This window comes from Tachyglossus aculeatus, chromosome 9 (genome assembly GCF_015852505.1).
Source record: "Tachyglossus aculeatus isolate mTacAcu1 chromosome 9, mTacAcu1.pri, whole genome shotgun sequence".
Taxonomy (NCBI): domain Eukaryota; kingdom Metazoa; phylum Chordata; class Mammalia; order Monotremata; family Tachyglossidae; genus Tachyglossus; species Tachyglossus aculeatus.
This window is the reverse complement of record NC_052074.1, coordinates 5,861,077-5,885,944: the sequence shown is the minus strand read 5'-3', so window position 1 is coordinate 5,885,944 and position 24,868 is coordinate 5,861,077. Positions and strand designations below refer to the sequence as shown.

Genomic DNA, 24,868 nt, shown 5'->3' with positions numbered 1-24,868 from the left:
TAAAATAAATAGAATAGATATGTACAAGTAAAATAAATAAATAGAGTAATAAATATGTACAAACATACATATATACAGGTGCTGTGGGGAAGGGAAGGAGGGGATGGAGAGGGGGACGAGGGGGAGAGGAAGGAAGGGGCTCAGTCTGGGAAGGCCTTGAGGAGGAGGTGAGCTCTCAGCAGGGCCTTGAAGGGAGGAAGAGAGACAAACTTAACAAATACCACAATTATTATTAGTAATATCATTGTCATTAGTATTAGCAGTAGTACACACGTGCTCCAAGTGGCTCTGCCTGCAGAAGTGCTGAGGTGGTACTTGGGAGGATGTGACCTAGGGAGAACAAAAAGTCACCCAGGAAGGCCTCTTGGAGGACGTGGGATTTTAGGAGGGGTTTGGGGATGGGAAGAACTCTGCTCTGAGCAGATCTGAAAGATTAGTTCATGCCACATTCTGCACACGTTTATGTAACTGGCAGGTCCTGAGAATAGTTTTGGTCGCACTTCCTGTCCTCCTCTATTTAATCAGATATCCTTTACCAGAGGGAAGGCTCCATAAAATTTTGGGTGGGAGGGATTTCTTCCCTGAAGAAGGACAGTCCTCTCGCTTGGTTTCCCGTGACCCCTTGGTGGAAGAGGCAGGATGATAACGATTAGATTGGTAATGATTGGACTGGGAGTCAGAGGTCATGGGTTCTAATCCTGGCTCCGCCACCTGTCAGCTGTATGACTTTGGGCAAGTCGCTTCACTTCTCTGTGCCTCAGTTACCGCATCTGTAAAATGGGGATGAAAACTGTGAGTCCCAAGTGGGACAACCTGATTACCTTGTATCTACCCCAGTGCTTAGAACAGTGCTTGGCACATAGTAAGCGCTTAAGAAATACTGTCATTATTATTACTTGACACAGGGGCAGGAGATTCTAACAGCCAAGCCACTCCCATGCTGCACTAACGTGGTAGATTGCTTTGTTGGTGGACCAGATAGTAGGATTTATCGACAGTTTAGACTGTAAACTCCTTGTGGGCAGGGAATGCATCTACCACCTCTGTCATAGTGTACTCTCCCAAGCGCTTAGTAGAGTGCCCTACCCACAGTAAGCATTCGTAAATGCCAGATTGACTGATTCTAATTATGTAATATTAAATGTGACAGAACTTCTTTTTATTTTAGTTTGAAATGGTTTCATTTTTCATTTTTTAACACCCACAATGTTGTTTTGAAAGAGAAATGTAGAGCTCGGCTTTTCCCACCTCTTCTGTGTTTTGAGGTTAGGGAGTGAGATATGACAGGAATTTTATCGTCCCAGGCAAAAATGTCAAAACATTTTTCTCCAGTTTTTCTTCCTTCTTGGGGGAATCAGAGCTATTAGAGATTGGCATGGCCTTTTTCGTAAATTTCCTTTCTTTTTTCCCCGCAATATGTTTTTCTTAAATCAATGAGAAAAGTAATAAGTGCTAGGCACAGTACTAAGCAATTAGGAGGGTAGGACAGTAGCAAGATATATGTTTCCTGTCTTCCAAACACCTTACAATTAAATGAGAAGTAGACAAAACATACTTTCCGATAGTGAAAGCCAGAAGAAGAATAAAGTCTTCACTATGGCAGCTGGCAGTTTACTAAGTATTTGGGAGAATACATACTAGTGTTGTGTACCTGCTATGTGCTGAATACAATACTGCAGCAGCTGATAAGCTCTCTACTAATGTGTGCTCTGGGTTTCTCTGAACAGTGTCATACATTCATTCATTCATTCAATCATATTTATTGAGCGCTTACTGTGTGCAGAGCACTGGACTCAGTGCTTGGGAAGTACAAGTCGGTAACATATAGAGATGGTCCCTACCCGACAACGGGCTCACAGTCTAGAAGGGGGAGACAGACAACAAAACAAAACATGTAGACAGGTGTCAAAATCATCAGAACAAATAGAATTAAAGCTATATGCACATCACTAACAAAATAAATGGTAAATATGTACAAGTAATAAATAGAGTAATAAATTATACAAATATATATACAGGTGCTGTGGGGAGGGGAAGGAGGTAGGGCGGGGGGGATGGGGAGGAGGAGAGGAAAAAGGGGGCTCAGTCTGAGAAGGCCTCCTGGAGGAGGTGAGCTCTCAGTAGTGTCCTTTCTGCCTGCTAAGTACCAAAAGGTGGTAGGGGAAATCAATGAATCAGTGGCATTTATTGAGTGCCAACTGAGTGCTTACAGATGAGGAAACTGAGGCACAGAGAAGTTAAGTAACTTGCTCAAGGTCATCCAGCAGACAATAATTGTGGAGTTTGTTAAGCGCTTACTATGTGTCAAGCACTGTACTAAGCACTGGGGTACAAGATCATCAGGTCCGATCCTCTCCCCCTTTTAGACTGTGAGCCCACTGTTGGGTAGGGACTATCTCTATATGTTGCCAACTTGTACTTCCCAAGCGCTTAGTACAGTGCTCTGCACACAGTAAGCGCTCAATAAATACGATTGATGATGATGATGATGATGATCCTGTCCCCCCTGGAATCCAGGTCCTCTATCTCGCTGCTGACCTCTCACCCATGTCTTGCCTCTGGTCTGGAATGCCCTCCTTCTTCATATCCGACAGACAGTGACTCTCCTTACATTCAGAGCCTTATTGAAGGCACATTTCCTCCAAGAGGTCTTCCCTGACTAGGCCCTCATTTCCTTTTCTCCCACTCCCTTCTGCATCACCCTTTCATTCACTCATTCAACCGTTATTTATTGAGTGCTTACTGTGCGCAAAGCACTGTACTAAGGGCTTGGTAGAGTACAATTTACCAACAAACGGGCACATTCCGTGCCCACAATGAGCTCATAGTCTAGAGGGGGAGATTGACATTAATATGCATACATAAATAAATTACAGATATATACATATGTGCTGCGGGGATGGAAGGGAGGATGAATGAAGGGAGCAAGTCAGGGTGACACAGAAGGGAATGGGAGAAGAGGAAAGGAGGGCTTAGTCAGGGAAGGCTTCTTAGAGGAGATGTGCCTCAAGGCTTTCAAGTTGGGGAGAGAAATTTATCTGTCTGATTTCCTGATTTCTTCCCTTTATTCAACCTACCCTCAGCCCCACAACATTTATGTACATATCCATAATTTATTAATCAATCAATCAGTTACATTTATTGAGCACTTACTATGTGCAGAGCACTGTTCTAAGCTCTTGGGTGAATACAATACAACAATATGATAATAATGTTAGTATTTGTTAAGCTCTTACTATGTGTCAAGCACTGTTCCAAGCGCTGGTGTAGATACAAGGAAATCAGGTTGCCCCACTTGGGCTCACATTTGTCATCCCCCTTTTACAGATGAGGTAACTGAGGCACAGAGAAGTTAAGTGACTTGCCCAAGGTCACACAGCTCACAAGTGGTGGAGGTGAGATTAGAACCCATGACCTCTGACTCCCAAGCCTGTGCTCTTTCCACTAAGTCATGCTGCTTCTCATATACCAGACCCATTCTCTGCCCTCAATGAGCTTACAGTCAGAGAGCTTCCAGGCACATTAATGTCTGCCTCCCCCTCCAGACTGTAAACTCGCTGTGGGCAGGAAATGGCTCTACGAACTCTGTTGTATTGTCCTCTCCCAAAAAGCAGCGTGGCTCCATGGAAAGAGCAAGGACTAGGGAGTCAGCGGTCATGGGTGATAATTCTCGGCTCTGCCACTTGTCAGCTGTGTGACTTTGGACAAGTCACTTCACTTCTCTGTGCCTCAGTTAACTCGTCTGTAAAATGGGGATTAAGATTGTGAGCCCAACGTGGGACAGCCTGATTACCTTGTATCTACCCCAGCACTAGAACAGTGCTTGGCACATAGTAAGCACCTAACAAATGCCATCATTATCATCATCAACTTAGTACAGTGTTCTGCACATAGTAAGTTCTCAACAAATATGATTGACTGATCCAACCCCAAGGCCCATGCCCTTACCATTAGGCCATGCTACTTCTCCTACTTTTCCCTAAAGCTTAGAAGAGAAGATTCAGAGAACCTTTCCTGTAATCCGTAGACTCCTCTGACAAGCCATGGCCATCGCTGATAGCACAAGGCTTTCCATACCAACAAGGTTTGATATTTTCCTGGGAAAAATCCTTCCCCAAAACACTTGTCCTGGGCAGACACTTTGGCCACTCCCCATTTCCCTTACTAGCTCCATTTTCAAGTTTCTGGGCCTATACAAAAATGTAGTGCCTGCTCCAAAAATTGTGACAGAGATCACCTGGATGATGAATGTTTACTGAAACACTTTCTGTGGAGAAAATCTGCTTCTTTAGACCTAAACACCCCCTTTCCGAGTTAACATTGCCTACCAAGGATCAGTCTCCTGCCTGTCCCCGAGAAGAAAGGAATGCTAGTTTCACAAAATGGTATTCCTGTGTATAAAAAAAGAAAGCTTCCTTTTCCACTCCCACCTACCACACCACACATTCAAACAGCATGGACTATTCAACACATTTATCTGAATACTTGAGATCCAAGGTATATTGAGGCCAGAGTTGTCCAAACGTTCCACGAAAAATAATCCAAAATATTATATTTCTGGGAAGCAGTGAGGCCTAGGAGAAAGATCATGGGGCTGGCAATCAGATGTATGTACATTCCCAACAATACCTCTGGCCAGCCGTGTGTATCTTCGGCAAGTCACATTAGCTCACTGGGCCTCAGTTTCCTCATCTGCAAAATGGGCATAATAGCAGCTGCCTCTTTGTACATCAGAGCGATGTTGTAAGGATAAAATGAAATAATTGATATGAAGTACTTTGAAAAAATAAAAGCGCAATACTAAAGTAAGGGGTGTTGATGATGAAGCAGTTCATACAGTGCTCTACCTACGGTAAGCGCTCAATAAATATCATTGATTGATGATGATAAAGAAATTCTGACCAAAGTGACTTTTAGAGACCTGAATTATCTCAGTAATATTTTTGTATAGGTCCAGACACTTGAAAATGGAGCTAATAAGGGAAACGGGGAGTGGCCAAAGTGTCTGCCCAGCACAAGTGTTTTGGGGAAGGATTTTTCCCAGGAAAATATCAATTTTTTGACCTGCATCTCAGGGGGTACCAAACCTTGTTGGCATGGAGAGCCTTGTGCTATCAGCGATGGCCACAGCTTGTCAGAGGAGTCTATGGATTGTGGGAAAGTTTCTCTGCTCTGCACGCATAAAGTTCTCAATAAATATGAATGAATGAATTAATGAATGAATTAATTCCCACAGTGAGTCTCATCTAGAGAGGTGAAAGGAAAGAAAAAAGAGGGGAGATGGAAAAGGGAAGTCATAGGAAGAGGGAAGGGAATCTGACTGTTATGTTTTACTCTCCCAAGTGCTTAGTACAGTGCTCTGCACACAGTAAATGCTCAATATGACTGATGGATTTATTGATTAGTTGATTGAGTGCTTGTGCAGAGCACTGTACTAAGCACTCAGGAAAGTTCAATTCAACAGAATTAGTAGATGAGACCCTGGAATGGAAACTTTTACCACCAAATAAAAATATTATGTTACTTAACACTGATCATGATTCAGCACCAGCATCTGGGAGATAGGAGAAGAACTGCATTTAAGGAGGAGATATAAAGATTCTTTCACTACCCTGGTATTCAGAATGTTCATTCTTTGCACAGAAACAACATAGGGTGAAATACCACACACATATTTAAAGACTAGAAGTCTGTGTTATCTTTATGGTCTCTTCTTCCTGATGTAGAACCAAAACACTTAGTGAGTTAAGTATTTTGATTGGGCAAATAGTTTTTTTTTCTCCCTCCCCCCCCCAACTCTTATGTTGGAGTACTGTTTGGATAAACCCTTAGGGGCAACTATTTGAGTGCTATTTCACAAGTACAGAGGAAGTCTTTCAGCACTGACATACTTAAATTGAGAAGAGAAAAACAAAATATGATACTATGGTATCAGTAATACTTCATCACAACGAGCTTCTGACTCTACTTGGAATTCAGGAATCACTGAGTATTAAGTAGCTTAATATGTAGTTATTTGGTTCCCATCGTTAGCACTTATGTTCACATGTATATTTTTATGTGTATATTCAGTGTTTTTCTGGTTCCAAACTTGTTCTTCTTCCTGCTCCCACTCTTTGGAAATCATCTTTATCTGTTGATTAGACTGTAATCTCCTTGAGGGTATGGTCTGCGCATTTTGCTTCTATAATCCTCTCCCAAGCGCTTACTACAGTGCTTTGCTCTAAGTAACAAGAATTATGGTACTTGTTAAGTGCTTACTATGTGCCAAGCACTCTTCTAAGCACTAGGGTAGATACGACTTGATCTTTCCTTTGGTTTATTTCGATTGAAAAGCCAGGCTTGTACAAATGATCTACAAGTTAGAAGTCGACATTACGGATGGCAAGGTCATAACTGTATCGATGGGTGTGGTTGAAATGATCAATGAGAATGTTTCACCCCAATCACTGTGCACATAAGCCTGTAGAGCTGTCCTGCTGTTCAAGTATTTCACCTCACTGAAGTGTATGTTAATTGAAGAGTCTGGGTTTCTGATCAGAGCTGATAATTGGTTTCCTCGTACCCCCTAAGCCATCGGTCATCTCTTCTGTCTTCCCTGCTTTTTCAATACCCGATTTGAGCCTTTCAGACACTAGCTGCTTGGGTCTCGTGCTCCCCTTTATTCTCTTCACGTGACTTCTCCAGCAGAGTTTATGTTGCAATGTGCTGGCCCTTGGAGCTTGTATACTGCTTGAATTCCATGACCTCGTTGTTTGGGATGGGGTTACCATTTGTTATAAAGAATGATGCATGGTTGACAGCTAGGAAAGAAAAGTCAAATGTTTGTGGGAGGTCTGGGCCTCAAAAGGCCTCAGACCTTCACTTTGGGGTAAGGTTTCCTTGTCACCACCCTTGGTTTGTAAGCCTCAAAAAGAACATACAGGCCTTCTTGGGGTGGTTTTCTAATCAATCAAGGCTATTTACTGAGCACTTACTGCATGAGGAGCACTGTACTAAGTGCTCGGGAGGGTACAGTACAATGCAATTGGTAGACATGTTCCCTGCCTACAGGGAGCTTTCAGTCTACTTCTTTGCCTGTTTTCCAGTATTGGTTTGTATACAGGGGTAGGCACCTGAGTGCCTGTGGGTGATGGTTTCAGTATTCATTCAAATCCCTTCAAAGCCCTACTTACAGCTCACCTCCTCCAGGAGGACTTCCCAGACTGAGCCCCCCTTTTTCTCTCCTCCTCCCCATCCCCCCACCCTACCTCCTTCCCCTCCCCACAGCACCTTTATAAATGTTTGTACAGATTTATTACTCTATTTATTTTACTTGTACATATTTACTATTCTATTTATTTTGTTGATGATGTGCATCTAGCTTTACTTCTATTTATGCTGATGACTTGACACCTGTCCACATGTTTTGTTTTGTTGTCTGTCTCCCCCTTCTAGACTGTGAGCCCATTTTTGGGTAGGGAACGTCTCTATATGTTGCCAACTTGTACTTCTGAAGCACTTAGTACAGTGCTCTGCACACAGTAAGCGCTCAATAAATACAATTGAATGAATGAATGAATTCATTTGTATTTATTGAGCACTTACTCTGTGCACAGCAATCTGTTAAGTGCTTGGGAGAGTCCAATATAACAATAAACAGACACATTCTCTGCCAACAACGAGCTATATTTAAATGTCATTCTATATTGAAGAAATTGTGGCATGTTCAGAAAAATAAATTTTCAAAATGAAGGCTATAATTTGATCTTCAGCTACTTTGCAGAAAGTGCGAAGGGCTTAGGTTTAAACAAGTCATCTTCACTTCAAGCTAGCGATGACATTCCATAACGTCTAAACTGAATCTTTTCATCTACTCGGTGGAGAGGGGGTGATGGCAGTTTGTGGAATGTGAGATTTAATTCCCACTGCCTCGGGAGCCATTTTTCATTATACCTGTGAAACAAAACTCTATCAGACTGTTTCTATTGAATATGAATGAAGTTCCTTTGGGACATATCAAAAGACAATAAACAATGGTTTTTCCTCCACCGTCCAATCAACCCTGAGCATAAAAAGCAGATACTTTTCCTGTAAAGCCTTGGTGAGTTCTTTCAGGTGAGGGCTTCCCTAGATTACTGAATCCACCATTTTAGAAACCATCACTGTATCTACATCATTTCCCTTCCCAGACCTGTTCATCATCAATCATATTTATTGAGCACTTACTGTGTGCAGAGCACTGTACTAAGCGCTTGGGAAGTACAAGTTGGCAACATATAGAGACAGTCCCTACAGTTTTTCTAGCCAGTGGTTAACGATTTCCAAAGAAGAGCAATGGGTTTAAACCACTAGACTGAAACTCACTGTGGGCAGGGAAATTGCCTGTTTATTATTCTATTGAACTCTCCCAAGCTCTTAATACAGTGCTTTGCACACAGTAAGTAATCCATAAATACAACCAAATGAATGAAAGGTTGCCACTGACAGCCCTCAAAAATCTGCCATATGTCTTGTCACACATGTTAAACCAGGCATGCACTATATGCACCATTTTGTAGAAATCTGAATCCCCCCCTAAAAACACTTAGTGCATCTCCCCGGGGTGACCCCTGTGTCCCTCAAATTGCTCCAGAGCTATATTTTTATGGTATTTGTAAAGTGCTTACTATGTACCAGGCAGTGGATACAAGCTAATCAGGTTGGACACAGTCCATGTCCCATATGGGGCTCATAGTCTTAATCCCCATTTTACAGATGAAGGAACTGGGGCACAGTGAAGTGAAGAAACTTGCCCAAGGTCACACAGCAGTCAAGTGGCAGAGGTGGGATTAGAAGCCAGTGTCTTTCAATTCCTAGGTCCGTGCTCTATCCATTAGGCCACTTGTTTTTTCCCTCCTGGAGCCCTAGAAACATGGATGCCACTCCTGGAGCTCTGAATTTCGATAGCAGGAGCTGAGGTGCAGGGAGACTGTGCATTTCAAAGAAAATAACCTGAACATGAAGGTGTCCAGCACTGATTCTTTATCCAGCAGGAGACATACCAGATAAAAACTGGACTTTCCAGTATAAAACAGACTTGTTTAAACTGCAGCAAGTCAGTGTCCAGTTTGAAACAAGAAAGAACTTCTTGTGGATCAGAATGAGCTAACAGGCTACTGAAGCGGCATGAGGAGCCTCCATGCATTTAAATATTTAAAAGGGGAATAGGCAACCTTCAATCTTGGGTAGTTTAAGTCATTCATTCATTCAGTTGTATTTATTGTGCGCTTACTGTGTGCAGAGCACTGTACTAAGTGCTTGGAAAGTTCAATTCAGCAACAAATTGAGACAATCCCTATCCAGCAACCGGCTCACAGTCTTTATCCCCCACTAGATTGCAAACTCCTTGAAGGCATGGTTCATGTCTACCAACTTTATGTTTTTGTATTCTCCCAAGCTCTTAGTAGAGTGCTCTACATACTGTAAGCACTCTATAAATATCATTGTTTGATTACTTATCCCCACGGTCAGGTAGAAAGCATACAGCTACTATTAAGTAAGGCCTAAATTCCCCTGGCTTTTTTGCTCGTTCCTATTACCTGATTTGCAAATGGTCTGAGAACTTCACTCTTTCTAAGATTGTTGATTCAGCACTTTCACAAAACAAGTGTGCAGAACTTCAGGGGAGAGGTGATGCTATGTGTTCAGTTTTCCTGTTTGTTTTTAGTTTAGGGTACATTAAATTATTAACAGTTTATTTGGCCAGAATTGATAAGAAGCTGGAACTGTTAACCGACTAGAAGCCAAAGATATGGTTAGCCAGCTGGTCTTATATAAGGCTGGCCTTCCCCCCACCCGACTTCTCGCTGTTCCTTGGCATGTGAAATTCTGGCAAAGTTTCCCAGGGGTTAAAAAGCTAACTGGGACTGGGCATTAGGCCCAGAAGAATTTGAACCCAGAATGTGAAGAAAGTCACGGGGGAAATAAAAAGCCTTTGTCAGAAATTGTTGATATTTGGCTGAGGAAGGGGAGAAACCGGAGGATTTGGTAAAGGGTGTTGCTGTAATGAAGCAATTAGGCTCAAGGGAGGGAAGAAGGCCTTCAGAGGAGTAACCCCCTCTCTAGTTGTAAGAAAAATAGGAACAAATAATAATAATAATAATGGCATTTATTAAGCGCTTACTATGTGCAAAGCACCGTTCTAACAAATCACCATGAGAACCCGTGGGGGCAGAAGAACTGACACTCATAATTTTGATTTTTAAGTATTTAATCAGTGACTTAACCAAGGATCATTTAAACTCGTTTACCTTCATAATGGTAAACTGCAAACTGATTTTAGTCAGCGAATGTGTCTATCAACTCTGTTGTGTGGTACTCTCCCAAGCACTTTGTACAGTGCTGTGCACACAGTATGCATTTAATCAGTACCACGGGTCAGGAGTGGATTTCACCTAAAAATTTAAAAAGGGAACCTTGAACGTAATTTGTGAGCATTCTAAGAAAATATAAACGGTGTAATGGTAAATTCCACTGGTCTAGACCGCTTACTGTGGACGGGGAAAGTGTCAATTTCAACTCCATTCATTCAAACTCTATTATATTGTCCTCTCCCATGTGCTTTGTTCAGTGGTCTGCACACTGTAAGCACTCAATAAACATGATTCACTGATTGATCTAGACTATGATAATGGAATTCTCCATAAGGTGAGATTCTGTTTAAGTAAACCCCTTAAACTGCACAGAACCCCTTCTGAAGGGCTGGAATCCTGATCCTCTGTGTGTGTTCAGTAAATACTTAGGATTGTTGGTGATGGCATAAATATGTTTAAAATATAGCCTGCATGGAGTAGGTAAAATCTGGTTTCTGTTGAGAAAAAGAAAAGAAAGAAGGGAGAACATAATCTGATCTTCAGCAACTCTGCAGAAAGTGCTGTTGGTTCCCCAGATTTGGGGAGGATGGGAGTTCCAGGCTGGGGAACAGTTTGAGAGAAGGAGGGGAGGCAGGAGACTTCAAGAGAAGCAGCTTGGTGTAGTGAATAGAGCACAGGCCTGAAAGTCATAAGGGCCTGGGTTCGAATTCCAGCTCTGCCACTTATCTGCTGGGTGACCATAGCAAGTCACTTCTCAGGGCCTCAGTTACCTCAACTGTAAAATGGGGGTTAAGACTGTGAGCCCCCATGTGGGACACATCAAATCTGTGTCAAATCTACCAGTGCCTGGCACTGAACAAATGCATTAAAAAAGTGCCCTCAAGATCCAATATTTCATCTGTAAGCTTGGTGGGCAACACTGTTGTACTATACAGTATATTGTGAGCAAAATGTAGCACAGTGCTCCACACAGAGTAATTGCTCAATCAATACCATTGTTACGTCACTGTACTAAGCATTTGGGAGAGTACAGTAGCATTAGTCGACTCAATCCCTGCCCTCAGTGACCTTACGATAAAGCGGGAGAGACAGAATTGTAAGTCTGAAGTTTAAAATCACCATTTAAATTTTAGTTAGGAATTGTCTTTTTACATCTTACTCGGATTTTGAACACCCTGAAGGCTCTTCTCCTATTTATCATTAATTGATATATAAACTCAACATTACAAAAGTTTACCATTGAAGTAAAAGACAATAGTTGTCCTTTCCTGAAAAAGTTTGAAAGCCACTGTTATAGGAGTACAGATCACTTAAAGGGCCTGGGTGGGCAGGGCCGGGGGGAGAGATATGAAACAACAAGATTATATGATGGATGCTGCAAGAATCACTGTTTAAACTTTGGGAGGATTTGTTTAATTCAAAGAAGAAAGCAATAATTACTCTGAGTATTTGGAAATCTGCCAACACATCTGTGGAAGCAGATCAAACACATTTAGAACAATTTAGCAGACAGATCAGTTTCTACATAGGTAGTTAATGAAATTTTTCTGCAACAAAACATCCAAAAATGGGGCAAAAGTTGCATTCCCACGTTCCCATGAATCTCTGTGAATCTTCTCTTCCTAATGATTTCTCGATTTCAAATTCATTCATTCATTCAGTCCGTCGTATTTACTGAGCGCTTACTGTGTGCAGAGCACTGTACTAAGCTCTTGGGAAGCACAAGTTGGCAACATATAGAGACGGTCCCTTCCCAACAACGGGCTCACAGTCTAGAAGGGGGAGACAGACAACAAAACAAAACATGTATGATAATCTCTGCTCTAATACTCTTTATCCTGACCAGCAGGGAAAATACATAAAAGCCGTGAAGGACGATGTAGGGGTCACCCTTCCCTCCCTGTTACTTAGTAATCAATCAATCAATCAATCGTATTTATTGAGCGCTTACTGTGTGCAGAGCACTGTACTAAGCGCTTGGGAAATACAAGTTGGCAACATATAGAGACAGTCCCTACCCAACAGTGGGCTCACAGTCTAAAAGTAGTAGCCCTAATGACCCCCCCACACACACACACACTGGGGGGACCAGTTCCTCCCTGGCTGTGAATGATGAACAGGAAAGTACACTGAGTATCCAAAGGAGAAATCCAACCGGCCTGTTGCATGCTCAACGCAGAAAGGAAACTCCCTAACTCGGAACGCCCCGCAGCTTAGACACCTGCCGTGGACGAAAGAGGGTACCGAACAAAATGTAACGTCGCCCTATGAGCCCTATGATTCTTCTCTTGGGGAGAACACATTGAAATCATCGTGGGCAGCGCTAAATTATCAAATTATGGAAAGAACATTGCAGAGATTAAAATGTTGCACAAGAGAGAGAGAGCAAGCGGCATGAGTCAGGGGTTTGGGAAGTATGAGTCACAGAAAGAGGGACCCGAGCCAAACTCCTTGTTGGGAAAATGAGGGACGAAGCAAGGATCTAGCTGGTTATGGGCAGGGAGTGGGCCTGAACATTCTGTTGTACTGTACTTTCCCAAGCCCTTAGTACAGTGCTCTGCACGTAGTAAACATTCAATAAATGCCATTGGTCGACTGACTGGACAGATAGGAGAGGCGGTCTGACTTCCTCCATTAACCTTGATGTCTGTTGTTGTTAATGGAATTTGTTAGGTGCTTACTGTGTGCCAGGCCCTCTATTAAGTGCTAAAGCAGGCACCAGATAATCAGGTCGGATATAGTCCATGCCCCATATTAGGTTCACAACATTAATCCCCATTTGACAGATGAGGGAACTGAGGCCCAGAGAAGTGAAGTGACTTACCCAAGGTCACACAGCAGACGAGTGCAGGAACTGGGATTGGAACCCAGGTCCTTCTGACTTCCAGGGTCGGGCTCTATCCACTGGGCCGTGCTGTTTGAGAGAGGATAATGAAGGAAATGCCCGGAAGCCTGGATCGGTGAAAGGGACAAACCACAAGTAAATACTATGAGTCATTCAGGGAAGAGTTAAGCATAGTATAGCAATAATGGTGTTGATTAAGTGCTTATTATGTGCCCCTGCACTGTGCTAAGACTTGGGGTAGACACGGAAAATCAGATAGAACACAGTTCCTGCCCGACATGAGGCTCACAATCTGAGTAGGAGAGAGGGTGGGTATTTTATCCCCATTTTACAGATGAGGAAACTGAAGTCAGGGGAGGTTAAGTGACTTGCCCAAGGTCACACAGCAGGTGAATGGCAGGCCTAGGATTAGAACCCAGGTCTCTTGACTCCCAGTCCTATGTTCTTTCCATTAGGACACACTGCCATCCCAGTGAGATTCACAAGCTGCCAGAGTCAGAAATAGATACCCAAAAGCAAAATCTCTTTTCAGGGTAAACAAAGGGACATGAGGAATAAAGGAATTATCAGGCATTGCCATATTTAAGGACTACAGATGGTAAGAGTGTGGATCGACTTGGGTTTGGGTTGCCTTCTCCTAGGCCAACAATCTGCAGGTTGTCTGAAGGCCACAGTGGGCCCTGGGCTAGGGGATTGTCAGGGGTGACGTCCCATTGTCCCCACTTCGGGGCTCATTTACAATGTATTTGTGCCCACACCCACTGACCCACAGAACCACCCAGACCCTCAGAAAACTACAGCCATGCGCAACAGCCTGTTAAAAATATTTACTTTTAGTAAACATTTTAGACTGTGAGCCCACTGTTGGGTAGGGACTGTCTCTATATGTTGCCAATTTGTACTTCCCAAGCACTTAGTACAGTGCTCTGCACATAGTAAGGGCTCAATAAATACGATTGACGATGATGATGATTTACTACGATCAGTCAATCACCTTCTGAGTGCAAAGCACTATGCTAAGGGCCTGGGAAGGTATAACAAAAGCAACATATGTTCCTTAACCTCAAAGAGCTAGACTGTAATGGGAAGAGATCAGATAAGATGGGAAATTGGATCATGGGGCACCCAAATCCCCCGCCCCACAGACATACACACACAGCCTGAAAACACTGCATTTTCCTCAATGGTAATTTTGCCTCCAGAGCGATAGGTGCTTGTGCCAGCAGGGATAATAAATAACAGAAATAAATGTAGGAAGCCACCTTTCTTAAAACACCTTGTAGGTTATCCCAAATGGCAATATTTAAGTTGAGTCATGGGGGAAGTGGAATTCTATTCCCTGAGGTACCACTGGGAATTTCCCTAACCATCACGGAAGCAGCCTGGCCTAATGGCTAGAGCACAGGCCCGGGAGTCAGAAGGACCTGGGTTCTAATCCCAGCTCCCTGACTTGTCTGCTGTGTGACCTTAAGCAAGTCACTTTGCTTAACTATGCCTCAGTTTCCTCATCTCTAAAATGGGAATTAAGACTATGAGCCCCATGTGGGACAGGGACTGTTTCCACCCTGCTTAACTTGTATCTACCCCAGGATTTAATACAGTGCCTGGCACATAATAGCGCTTAACAAGTACCACAGTTATTATTATTATCACCATCATCAACATTCAAAGGCCAGCAAGTTGGATTTAAACTCAGGGGCACTGGCTGATGGGGGTTGCTCATAACTGGGTGTCCACTCTCCTAAAATTAATAATAATTGTGGCATTTGTTTAGTGCTTACTAAATGCCAGGCACTGTAGTAAGCGCTGGGGTGGATACAAGCAAATTGGGTTCCTTCATACATTCATTCAATTGTATTTATTGAGAGTTTGCTGTGTGCAGAGCACTGCACTGAGCACTTGGGAGAGTACAATAAAACAGCAAACAGACACATTTCCTTTCTACCAGGCTACGCTGCTTCTCAAGAGCATAGAGCCTGTCATAGAGGAGGTTGATGGTGGAGGGAGTGTTGGAACTCACAGTCCCTGAGGTAGGCACCTTCCACTTGTAGACAGGAAGAGTGACAGTGTGGCCACATCATACCAAATTGTGAAATGCCAGAAAGAGGCTGAGCAGGAACCTTTCCAAACTTATTGTATTGTGCACAGAGAGTAATGTGGGCAGGTCAGTCAGGTACTTCAGATGCCCATAAAATACAACAACACAAAGCCAAGAGCGAATGGTTTGACCCACCTGTGAGCCCTCTGATTTCAGAAATCTGACACTGCTCTGAAAAACGGGTAAGGAGTCGACAGGAATGCATAGACCAAATCCTTTTAAGAAAACTGATTCAAAGTCATGCCTCCACACGTAGTTATGAGACATCAGACAGTCTATTCCCTCCAGAGTTTGTGTGGCTACCAAGAGCGAAAGAGAGTCTAAACATTCCCATGTCTCTTTCTAGGTAGAAGCCTGTTAAATTCACTTGCTGGCTGATTTTGGATCAGGGAAATTAATGGCAGAGAGTGAGCCCTCATGGGATCGTGCTCTGAACAGGACTGTAAGCTATAATAAATTTCTATGGGTGCCAGAATAAATTTCTGAGCTCCTATTGCTAAAAGGATGAAAATAGAAATGAAAAGTAGACGTTGGCCAGTTGCCGTCAGGGCCTAAGCCGCTCTCTCACAGTTCCGTCTCCTTTGGAAGCTGTGATACAGGGTGTTGGTTAGATACCCTGCTTAATCAAATAGCCTGCTAGCATCCTAGGAGAATTACAGAACCAGCAGGGAAATCTATCCTTCCCCAAGAAGCAGAATGGCCTAGTGGATAGGGCACGGGCCTGGAGTCAGAAGGACCTGGGTTCTACTCCTGGTTCTGCCACTTGTCTGCTGTGCGACCTCAGGCAAGTCACTTCACATCTCTGTGCCTCAGTTCCCTCATCTGTAAGATTGTAAGCCCCATGGGGACAGGGACTGTGTCCAACCTGATTAATTTTTATCTACCCCAGCACTTAGTACAGTGCTTGGCACATAGGAAGTCCTTTACAAATACCGTTAAAAAAACAACTTGTTTAGACCCAGGAAGAAGCTGAGTTATCGTGGAACCAGAATACATGCACACTAGTAATGGGTGATACTGTTTATTTGCAATTTAGCACCAATAGGAAAGTTCGTAAATTGTGTATTGTGGTTGGTTTGGATCTAATTCTGAAATAAGAATCCTATGTACGTACCTTACCTACCCTATTACTTATATGTTAACTCATGAACACATCCCTTTTCCTTCTTCCTATTTCTAAATCATTTTACTGCCTGTCTTCTCCACTACATTTTAAGTTCCTTTAGGGCAGAGCTACAAACTCTATTGCCCTCTCACAAGCATTTAGTAGAATGCTCAGCACACAGTAGGTGTTCAATAAATGCTATTGATTGATTGAAGTCAGTCAATAGCTCTTCTCAGCCACCGAAGTCACTTGTTCTGTCCTGCTGTCTTTACAGTCATAGAGAGTGGTTCATTGGCAAGTTCAAGCGGTACCTAAAGAACACCACCAAAGAGGACTTAGCCAATTAAGATATGTTAGGGAGGGTGGAGTTGAATTCATTTCCAAATGTCCTGGAAGGACAGGGGAGTGTTTCATCCTTAGCTTTTTCCAGAGACAATGGAACCTGGTTCTGAAGAAATAGAAAATCCAAAAAACTGTGTGCATTCCTGTATATAGTGTTTCTTCTGGATGCTTCATTTATTTTTATCCAAAAAAATCTGATATACAGGACAAAGGGAAAGTAATGCCTAGATGGAAAATATGAAAGAAGGTAGGCAAAAGTAGTGAAGAGTATCTAGAGAGAAAGCCCTAATTCATCTTTCTGGCTTTCTTTAGAAAGTGGAGGAACACAGGAGAAAACCCCCACTCTAATTCATTCCCACCACTTATTTAACGGGGATCCTTGCCCTATCTCAGTGTGACATTTCAGTATCTCTCAGGGTTGTTATCACTGCAGTTTTTTGTTAGATGTGAACTGTGACTGTTTTATTTGATGATTTTTCTTGAATGGAAAAGTTGGGATCCAGGGGCCATTTTGTACAAGAGGGTCATAAAGCACAGAAGAAAATCTCTCCAGGAAGGTTTTCATCGGTTGCAAACCAAAAAAAAAAAAAAAAAAAATCGAAGGTATAAAGAAGTGCAAAGTTTTCCAAAGGGAGGTGACCTCTTCCTCTGCCGTGGGCCGTAAGAAGGAAGTCGTTGTAATAACTGACTTGCAGAAATTTGCTGAGGGATCCAAGAATTTTATAAATGGGAGCCCGACAAATACAAATGCCAGATTCATACATCTCCCATAGGTCATGTGCCTATCTGTATATATTCTGCCTGAATATCTCCATTATATCCACCTGGCAGACCTCCGTGGAGGATATTTAAAGAACTGTAAAATTGCGGAGCATTTTTGACATTCCAAAGTCTGTCCTGGGTTGTTAACCAATCGGTGAAAATAAATGAGTATTTGATGCCCTGGTCTTCTCTCTCAAAAACTCAACCTGTCAGCCCCACTCCAAGTCCAGGGACTTTGAACTGTTGTCTGAGAATCAAAAATTCTGCTCAAACTTGACCTTGTCAACTGGCAAGGCAGGAAAAGTCAAGCAGCAATTTGGGCTTCAGGAATCCGGTTTCCTGCTTGCTCACATAGATACATAAAGACAGGGTTGCAGGGAGGCCAGTGAGGATTTAAATCTGTCAGATTCAGAGGAAATGTTCTTAAAATATTTGGGCATTTGGGAAAGAGGCAAAGCACTGAGGATTAATTCAAACTGCTGATGGTTTATTTTTGATTGAATCTTGTGGTCAAAATTGTTTTCATTTGGTACGTTAAAAAAAAAATCCATCACTTTTTCCAAAGCACCACCCAGAGTCTGCCACTGTGATGTTCTTAGATCCCTAGTGCCTGAACAAACAGCAAGTTCAGCTAAGATTTGTCAACTAGAAAAATCACAAGTTTTAAAGAATTTGTTTATGAAGGCTACAGTTGTGCCCAATGCCAAAATTACATAATCCTTTCATTGTAAGCACATTTCATAAAGCACATTTCAAGCAGCCGGATGCTGCTGTAGATATGGCAGAATGGAATTTAATTTTGTAACTGGTTTTCATTAGTCATCCTCACAGCACCTTCACAGAGAAAAATCACATTTTTAGTGGAAAGAGAACGGGAATAGGAGCCAGGAGTCCCGGCTCTGTCACTGGCCTGCGGTGTGACCTCCAGGAAACCGTTTGACCTCTTTGTGCCTCACTTTCTTTATCTTTAAAATGAGGATAAGTAACCCGCTCACCTAACTCTTAGCTTCCGAGCCAGTGTCAGGACATGGGGTGTTTCTGATCGAATTATTTCGTACCTCCCCAGTGCCTAGGAAGCACATAGTGAGATAACAAATTCCATAATTCTTATTTAACCCCACCCTAAACCATACAGTATAACACACTGAGCTAGCTTGCCCAAGGCTTTAAAATATTGTACTCAAAGGCTTCTTGAGGGTAGGGATCATGTCTATTGCTCCATTATAGTGTATTCTCCCAAGTGCTTAGTACAGTGCTTTGCACACAGTAAGTACTTAATAAATACCAATCAACGGGATTTTTTTATTGTGAGCAAAGCATGTACTAAGCGCTTAGGAGAAAACAGTGTAATGAAATGGGTAGCTATGACCTTGCCCTCAAAGAGCTTGGTTGATTGTACTTCTGGGTTATAAAGTGGCACTTGGAGAGCCACTTTGACTCTTTCCAGCCACCATGATAAATTCTTGTTTCAGAGGCTTAATGGGTAATTAGGGAGTTAATTAAAATATGAGTCAATATTGGGGCTATCTGGCTCTGGCCTTAAGAACTCCTAAAAGATACCCCCTGCCTTTTCTAGCACTCACAGACCAACACACGTACACACTTATGCGCACACCATCATATTTTTGGTATGGGGAGATATTTTGTGGATATAAAAATCACTGTCAAAGAGGAAGTAGAATGTGAATTAAACTCACTCACCTGCAGGATCTGGTTGGATCAATCAATAACATTTAATGAGCACATACTGTGTGCAAAGCACTGTACTAACTGCTTTTTGAAGAGGTACCATAGTAGGCAAGATTCCTGCCCTCAAGGAGCTCACTATTTGATTTCATTTTGGACATCTCATCATCATCAATCGTATTTATTGAGCGCTTACTATGTGCAGAGCACTGTACTAAGCACTTAGTACATTATGCTTAGTCTCATTATGTTACTCTTTGCAGCGGAATTTTCTGGACAGGAAGATGATCAAACTTGAGAAATAATAAAATATCGGGGTTGGAGTAATTTCTAGAATTGAAAGATTTTTTTTGTGTTGGTTTGTTTTTCTTTTGGCTTTTTGAACCCAATGCACTAAATGCAATAGTAGCATCTGGGAAAAAAAATGTACTGGTATTTGTTGAATGCTTACTATGTCAGTCACCGCACTAAGCACTGACATGCATTTGAAATATTTTGAATTGTTTTGAAGAAGAGTTTACATGGGAAATGACAGAAAATAGAAGCACCTGAACAGAAGACTATAACCATTTTTTTTGTGTTTTTTTTTTAAAGACATAGATGAGTGCACAACAGGAACTCATAACTGCAGGGCAGACCAAGTGTGCCTAAACTTAAGAGGATCTTTCAGCTGCCAGTGCCCGCCGGGTTATCAGAAACGGGGAGATCAGTGTGTTGGTAAGTACCATAGAGGGATACATCGTGTCACACCGTGATGATGGTGAACTTTTCATTTTCTTTTCACAAGAATCATCCTGATGCTTACGGAGGCTTATGTAACCAACTGGAGTGGCGCTAAGCATTGTGAGGAAAAGGCATACTATCCTCCAAGATCCAGCTGATTCTGAAAATTCTGAAAATTGGATGGCTTGTTTATTTATAAGAATCAAAAAAGCAACGGACACCAGAAATTGGAATCCAAGTGGACTCCTTATGGTCACCATAGAAACGTAAAAAATAAATAAAAATAAAAGAATAATTAGGATTGGTTCTGGGGGTCTTGACTAGAAGATGTGAAACCCTGGCACTCATGGTATAGTGGATAGAGCATGGGCCTGGGAGTGAGAAGGTCATGGGTTCTAATCCCGGTTCTGCCACTTGTCTGCTGTGTGACCCTGGGCAAGTCACTTCTCTGGGCCTCAGTTCCCTCATCTGTAAAATGGGGATTGAGACTGTGAGCTCCATGTGGAACAGGGACTGTGTCCAACCCGATTTTCTTGAATCCACCGCAGCGCTTAGTACAGTGACTGGCACATAGTAAGCACTTAACTAATACCACTATTATGATGATGATGATGCCTCCATTCATACAAAAGCACTCAAAAATTAATTTAGCCAGTGCCACTTTATTTTTTTAAGCTATTTCTTAATAATAATAATGATGATGGAATTTGTTAAGTGCTTACTATGTGCCAAGCACTGTTCTAAGCACTGGGGGGATACAAGGTGATCAGGTTGTCCCGCATGGGGCTCACAGTCATAATCCCCATTTTCCAGATGAGGTAACTGAGGCACAGAGAAGTTAAGTGGCTTGCCCAAGGTCACACAGCTGACAAGTGGTGGAGTCGGGATTCGAACCCACGATTTAAGCACTTACTATGTACCAGGCACTGTACTAAGCACTGGGGTAGATACAAGATAATCAGGTTGGACACAGGCAATGTACTAAACGCTGGGGTGGATACCAGAAAATCAGTTTGGACACAGTCCCTGTCCCACATTGGGCTCACAGTCTTAATCCCCATTTACAGGTGAGGGAACTGAGGCACAGAGAAGCTAAGCGACTTGCCCAAGTTCACATAGCAGGTATGTGACGGAGCAGGGACTGGAACGCAGTTCCTTCTGACTCCCAGAGCCGTGCTCCGTCGTACATTTGAGTATTCATTCGATAGTATTTATTGAGCACTTACTGTGTGCAGAGCACTGTACTGAGCGCTTGGGGAGAGTATAGTAAAACGGTAAACGGACACATTCCCTCCTTACCAGGCCACACTACTTCTCCTGAGCATACAGCCTGTCATAGAGCAGGTTGATGGTGGAGGGAGTGTTGGAATTCACAGTCCATCAAGTAGGCACCTTCCGCTTGTAGACAGGAAGAGGGACAGTGTGGCCACATCATACCAAATTGTGAAATGCCAGAAAGAGGCTGAGCAGGAACCTTTCCGAGCTTATCATATTGTGCACAGAGAAAGCTCACCTCCTCCAGGAGGCCTTCCCAGACTGAGCCCCTTCCTTCCTCTCCCCCTCATCCCCCTCTCCATCCCCCCCATCTTACCTCTTTCCCTTCCCCACAGCACCTGTATATATGTATATATGTTTGTACATATTTATTACTCTATTTATTTTACTTGTACATATCTATTCTATTTATTTTATTTTGTTAGTATGTTTGGTTTTGTTCACTGTCTCCCCCTTTTAGACTGTGAGCCCACTGTTGGGTAGGGCCTGTCTCTATATGTTGCCAACTTGTACTTCCCAAACGCTTAGTACAGTGCTCTGCACACAGTAAGCACTCAATAAATACGATTGAAAAAAAAAAGTCACACAGCATGGGAAGCAGCGTGGCTTAGTAGCAAGAACCCGGGCTTGGCAGTCAGAGGTCATGGGTTCTAATCCTGCCTCCGCCACTTGTCAGCTGCGTGACTTTGGGCAAGTCACTTTACTTCCCTGTGCCTCAGTTCCCTCATCTGTAAAATGGGGATTAAGTCCGTGAGCCCCACGTGGGACAACCTGATCACCTTGTATCTACCCCGGTGCTTAGAACAGTGCTTGGCACATAGCAAGCATGTAACAAATACCGTCATTATTATTATTATTGTTAAGTCCATCTTAGTGACGTAAATCTTAGGGAAGATTAAATTCTCCGGAATTATGTGGGAGATTTTGGACCACCAAAGAAGCACCAATTAAGCCCACTTTTCCCCATTTGTGTTGTCTATGTACTTCAATCTGTGCCCTTTGGACCTTTGATATTCACCACCCCCAGCCCCACAGCACCTATGTACTTACCTTTAAATTATATATGCTAAATTTCTTATTTATTCATATTAATGTCTGTTCCCCCCTCTAGACTATAAGCCCATTATTGGCAGGGAACGTGTCTGCTAGTTCTGTTGTACTCTCCCAAGTTCTTAGAACAGTGTTCTGCACATAGTAAGCACTCAATAAATACTATTGATTGATTAGAAATAGTTCAAAATGTTAAATATAGCACAGCACTGATGGCTTAGCATTCAAAAGCTTGAAGGAGAGAAAAGAAAGAGAGGACAGTGGCTTGTGGACCATCCACTCAAAGACTACAGATCTCTCTATAAGAACAGCATTTCTGGAGCTTCAGACAATATGGGGAATATTTGTGTGATGGTAGTCATGGTGTTAGCACTGCACTCAAAACTCGAAGACCTTCCAGGTGCGATATCAGCCTAAAAACACCATCCTTTTCCATTCCTGAGAGGAGGCTCCAGTTCAGGAATTTAAGATTGGCTAAGGTTTGCACGGCCTAGTGGATAGAGCCCCGGAGTCAGAAGGACCTGGGTTCTAATCCTGCCTCCATCACTTGTCTGCTGTGTAACCTTGGGTAAGTTATGGACTATCTCCTTACTCCAGTTACCTTATCTGTAAAATGGGGACTAAGATTGCATGCCCCGTGTAGGACAGGGACTTGGTCTGACCTGATTATCTTGTATCTACCCCAGCACTTAGAACAGTGCCCGGCCCACGGTAAGCGCTTAACATAATAATCATTATTATTATTATGAGGTTGGGATGTAGGCATGCTCTTCAAATGGGAGTGTTTTCTGTTAATGTTCATTTCTTTCCCTCTGAGTTTGATGGCTTCTGCCTTCGAAGTGGGGCGATAGCTAAAAAAGATTGTTTTACTTTTTTTTATGGCATTTGTTAAGCGCTTACTATGTACAAAGCACTGCTCTAAGCGCTGGGGAGGTTACAAGGTGATCAGGTTGTCCCACCGGGGGCTCACAGTCTTCATCCCCATTTTCCAGATGAGGTAACTGAGGCCCAGAGAAGTTAAGTGACTTGCCCAAAGTCCCACAGCTGACAATTGGCAGAGCCGGGATTTGAAGCCTTGACCTCTGACTCCAAAGCCCGTGCTCTTTCCACTGAGCCACGCTGCTCCTCCTTTACTTATTTCGTTTCCCCCGAGCTCATCGTGCACACACACACACACACTGGGAGGGATGCCTTTATGACTATCCATGTTCTTAAAAACTTCCCTTTTCCTGTTTCCATTTCAACATCCCAGCCATCCCGAGCCCCGCTGATGGGGAGAGGAAGCCAAAAACTACCCACCAGTTCGGTGGTGAATAACCGTGTCCTTCCTTTGTGGTATTACAGACATCGACGAATGCATCATTCCTCCTTATTGCCACCAGCGATGTGTCAACACACCAGGTTCCTTTTATTGCCAGTGCAGTGCTGGCTTCCAGCTAGCAGCAAACAACTACACCTGCGTGGGTAAGCTTCCCTCCCCGCCTCAGCCCTTTGAGTCCATCCCCCGCGGTCTCTAGAAAAGTAGTCTCAAATCCCATCGCTGGGCCTTTGGGCAAACTGGTTTTCATCAAGATCCCTTAAGCGATTACCCAAAGAGGACAAAAGTCCGCCTGTTTTCCGAAGCAAGTGAGAAGGGACCTGGGAAATGTTTTACTCGTGGTTTGATTTCTCCTGTGGGTAGGCATTAGGAAAACACAACCTGCAGAGCGGTTGATGTCTGCACACCAATTAGTAGTCAACCGGGTGTGAAATAAGGATTGAGGATGCCAGAGAGGGTGACTGCGAGTTCGGATCTGTGAACTTGCCACTCCAAATGCCTCTGACTTTCTCCTGCTGCTGCTCCCTTTTTAGAACGCCGTGTCACCCCACACAGGCCGGGCGGCTGGCATGACGGGGAAAGAAGCTTGCGCCAGGGGAAAAAAATGCCTTTTCAAAATATTTCCTGCGCCTTGGAGCATTGCAAAACTTTCTTGGGTCTCAAAGGCTTATGCTATAATTGAAAAGGAATTTAACAGAACCCATTTAAAACGCAATAAATAGCCCAGATAAATCCTGACTTCGGCAGGCTGAGAGGCCGTATCAGAATATGTTCTTGTATCAATTATTTATAGGCTTGGCAATTTGTACCTGTGAGAAAAAAGATGCTGGAATGTGAGGCTTAATAGCAGTGCTACTTTTTTTTTCTTAAAGTTCACACATTAGAATAACTGCCATTCCTAAAACAAACATCTCGGGTTAGAGTTAGGTCCTTTTTTTTTCTAAAAGGAATGTAACTCACACATCTAAAATTCTTCCAGTCCCTCCTTTGAGCTCCTGCCCGGAGTCGGATCTATCTATAAAAATCTCTCACCAATCTGCTTCTGTAGCGAGGGAGTACAAAAGAACAAGATGAATTTAAAGATTTGGATCATTTCTTTGCAGACATAAATGAATGCGATGCCAGCAACCAATGTGCCCAACAATGCTACAATTTACTTGGTTCCTTCATCTGCCACTGTAATCAAGGATATGAGTTAAGCAGTGACAGACTCAATTGTGAAGGTAAAATGTTTTCCAACAAACGCCTCGGGGAGTTTATTATGGTTGGGCAATTTTTTAATGGTGTTTGTTAAGCGCTTACTGTGTGCCAGGCACTGTACTAAGTGCTG

The 24,868-nt window shown here is 43.0% G+C and overlaps 1 protein-coding gene across 1 annotated transcript in view; it reads left to right on the top strand.

Moving 5' to 3' along the window:
* EFEMP1 (EGF containing fibulin extracellular matrix protein 1) overlaps positions 1 to 24,868 on the top strand; it is an 82,654-nt gene that overhangs the window by 44,959 nt on the left and 12,827 nt on the right. Inside the window, exons 5-7 of the mRNA XM_038751440.1 lie at positions 19,767 to 19,889; positions 23,565 to 23,684; positions 24,642 to 24,761. Coding sequence (XP_038607368.1) covers positions 19,767 to 19,889; positions 23,565 to 23,684; positions 24,642 to 24,761 — 363 coding nt within the window. The remainder of the gene's footprint in view (positions 1 to 19,766; positions 19,890 to 23,564; positions 23,685 to 24,641; positions 24,762 to 24,868) is intronic.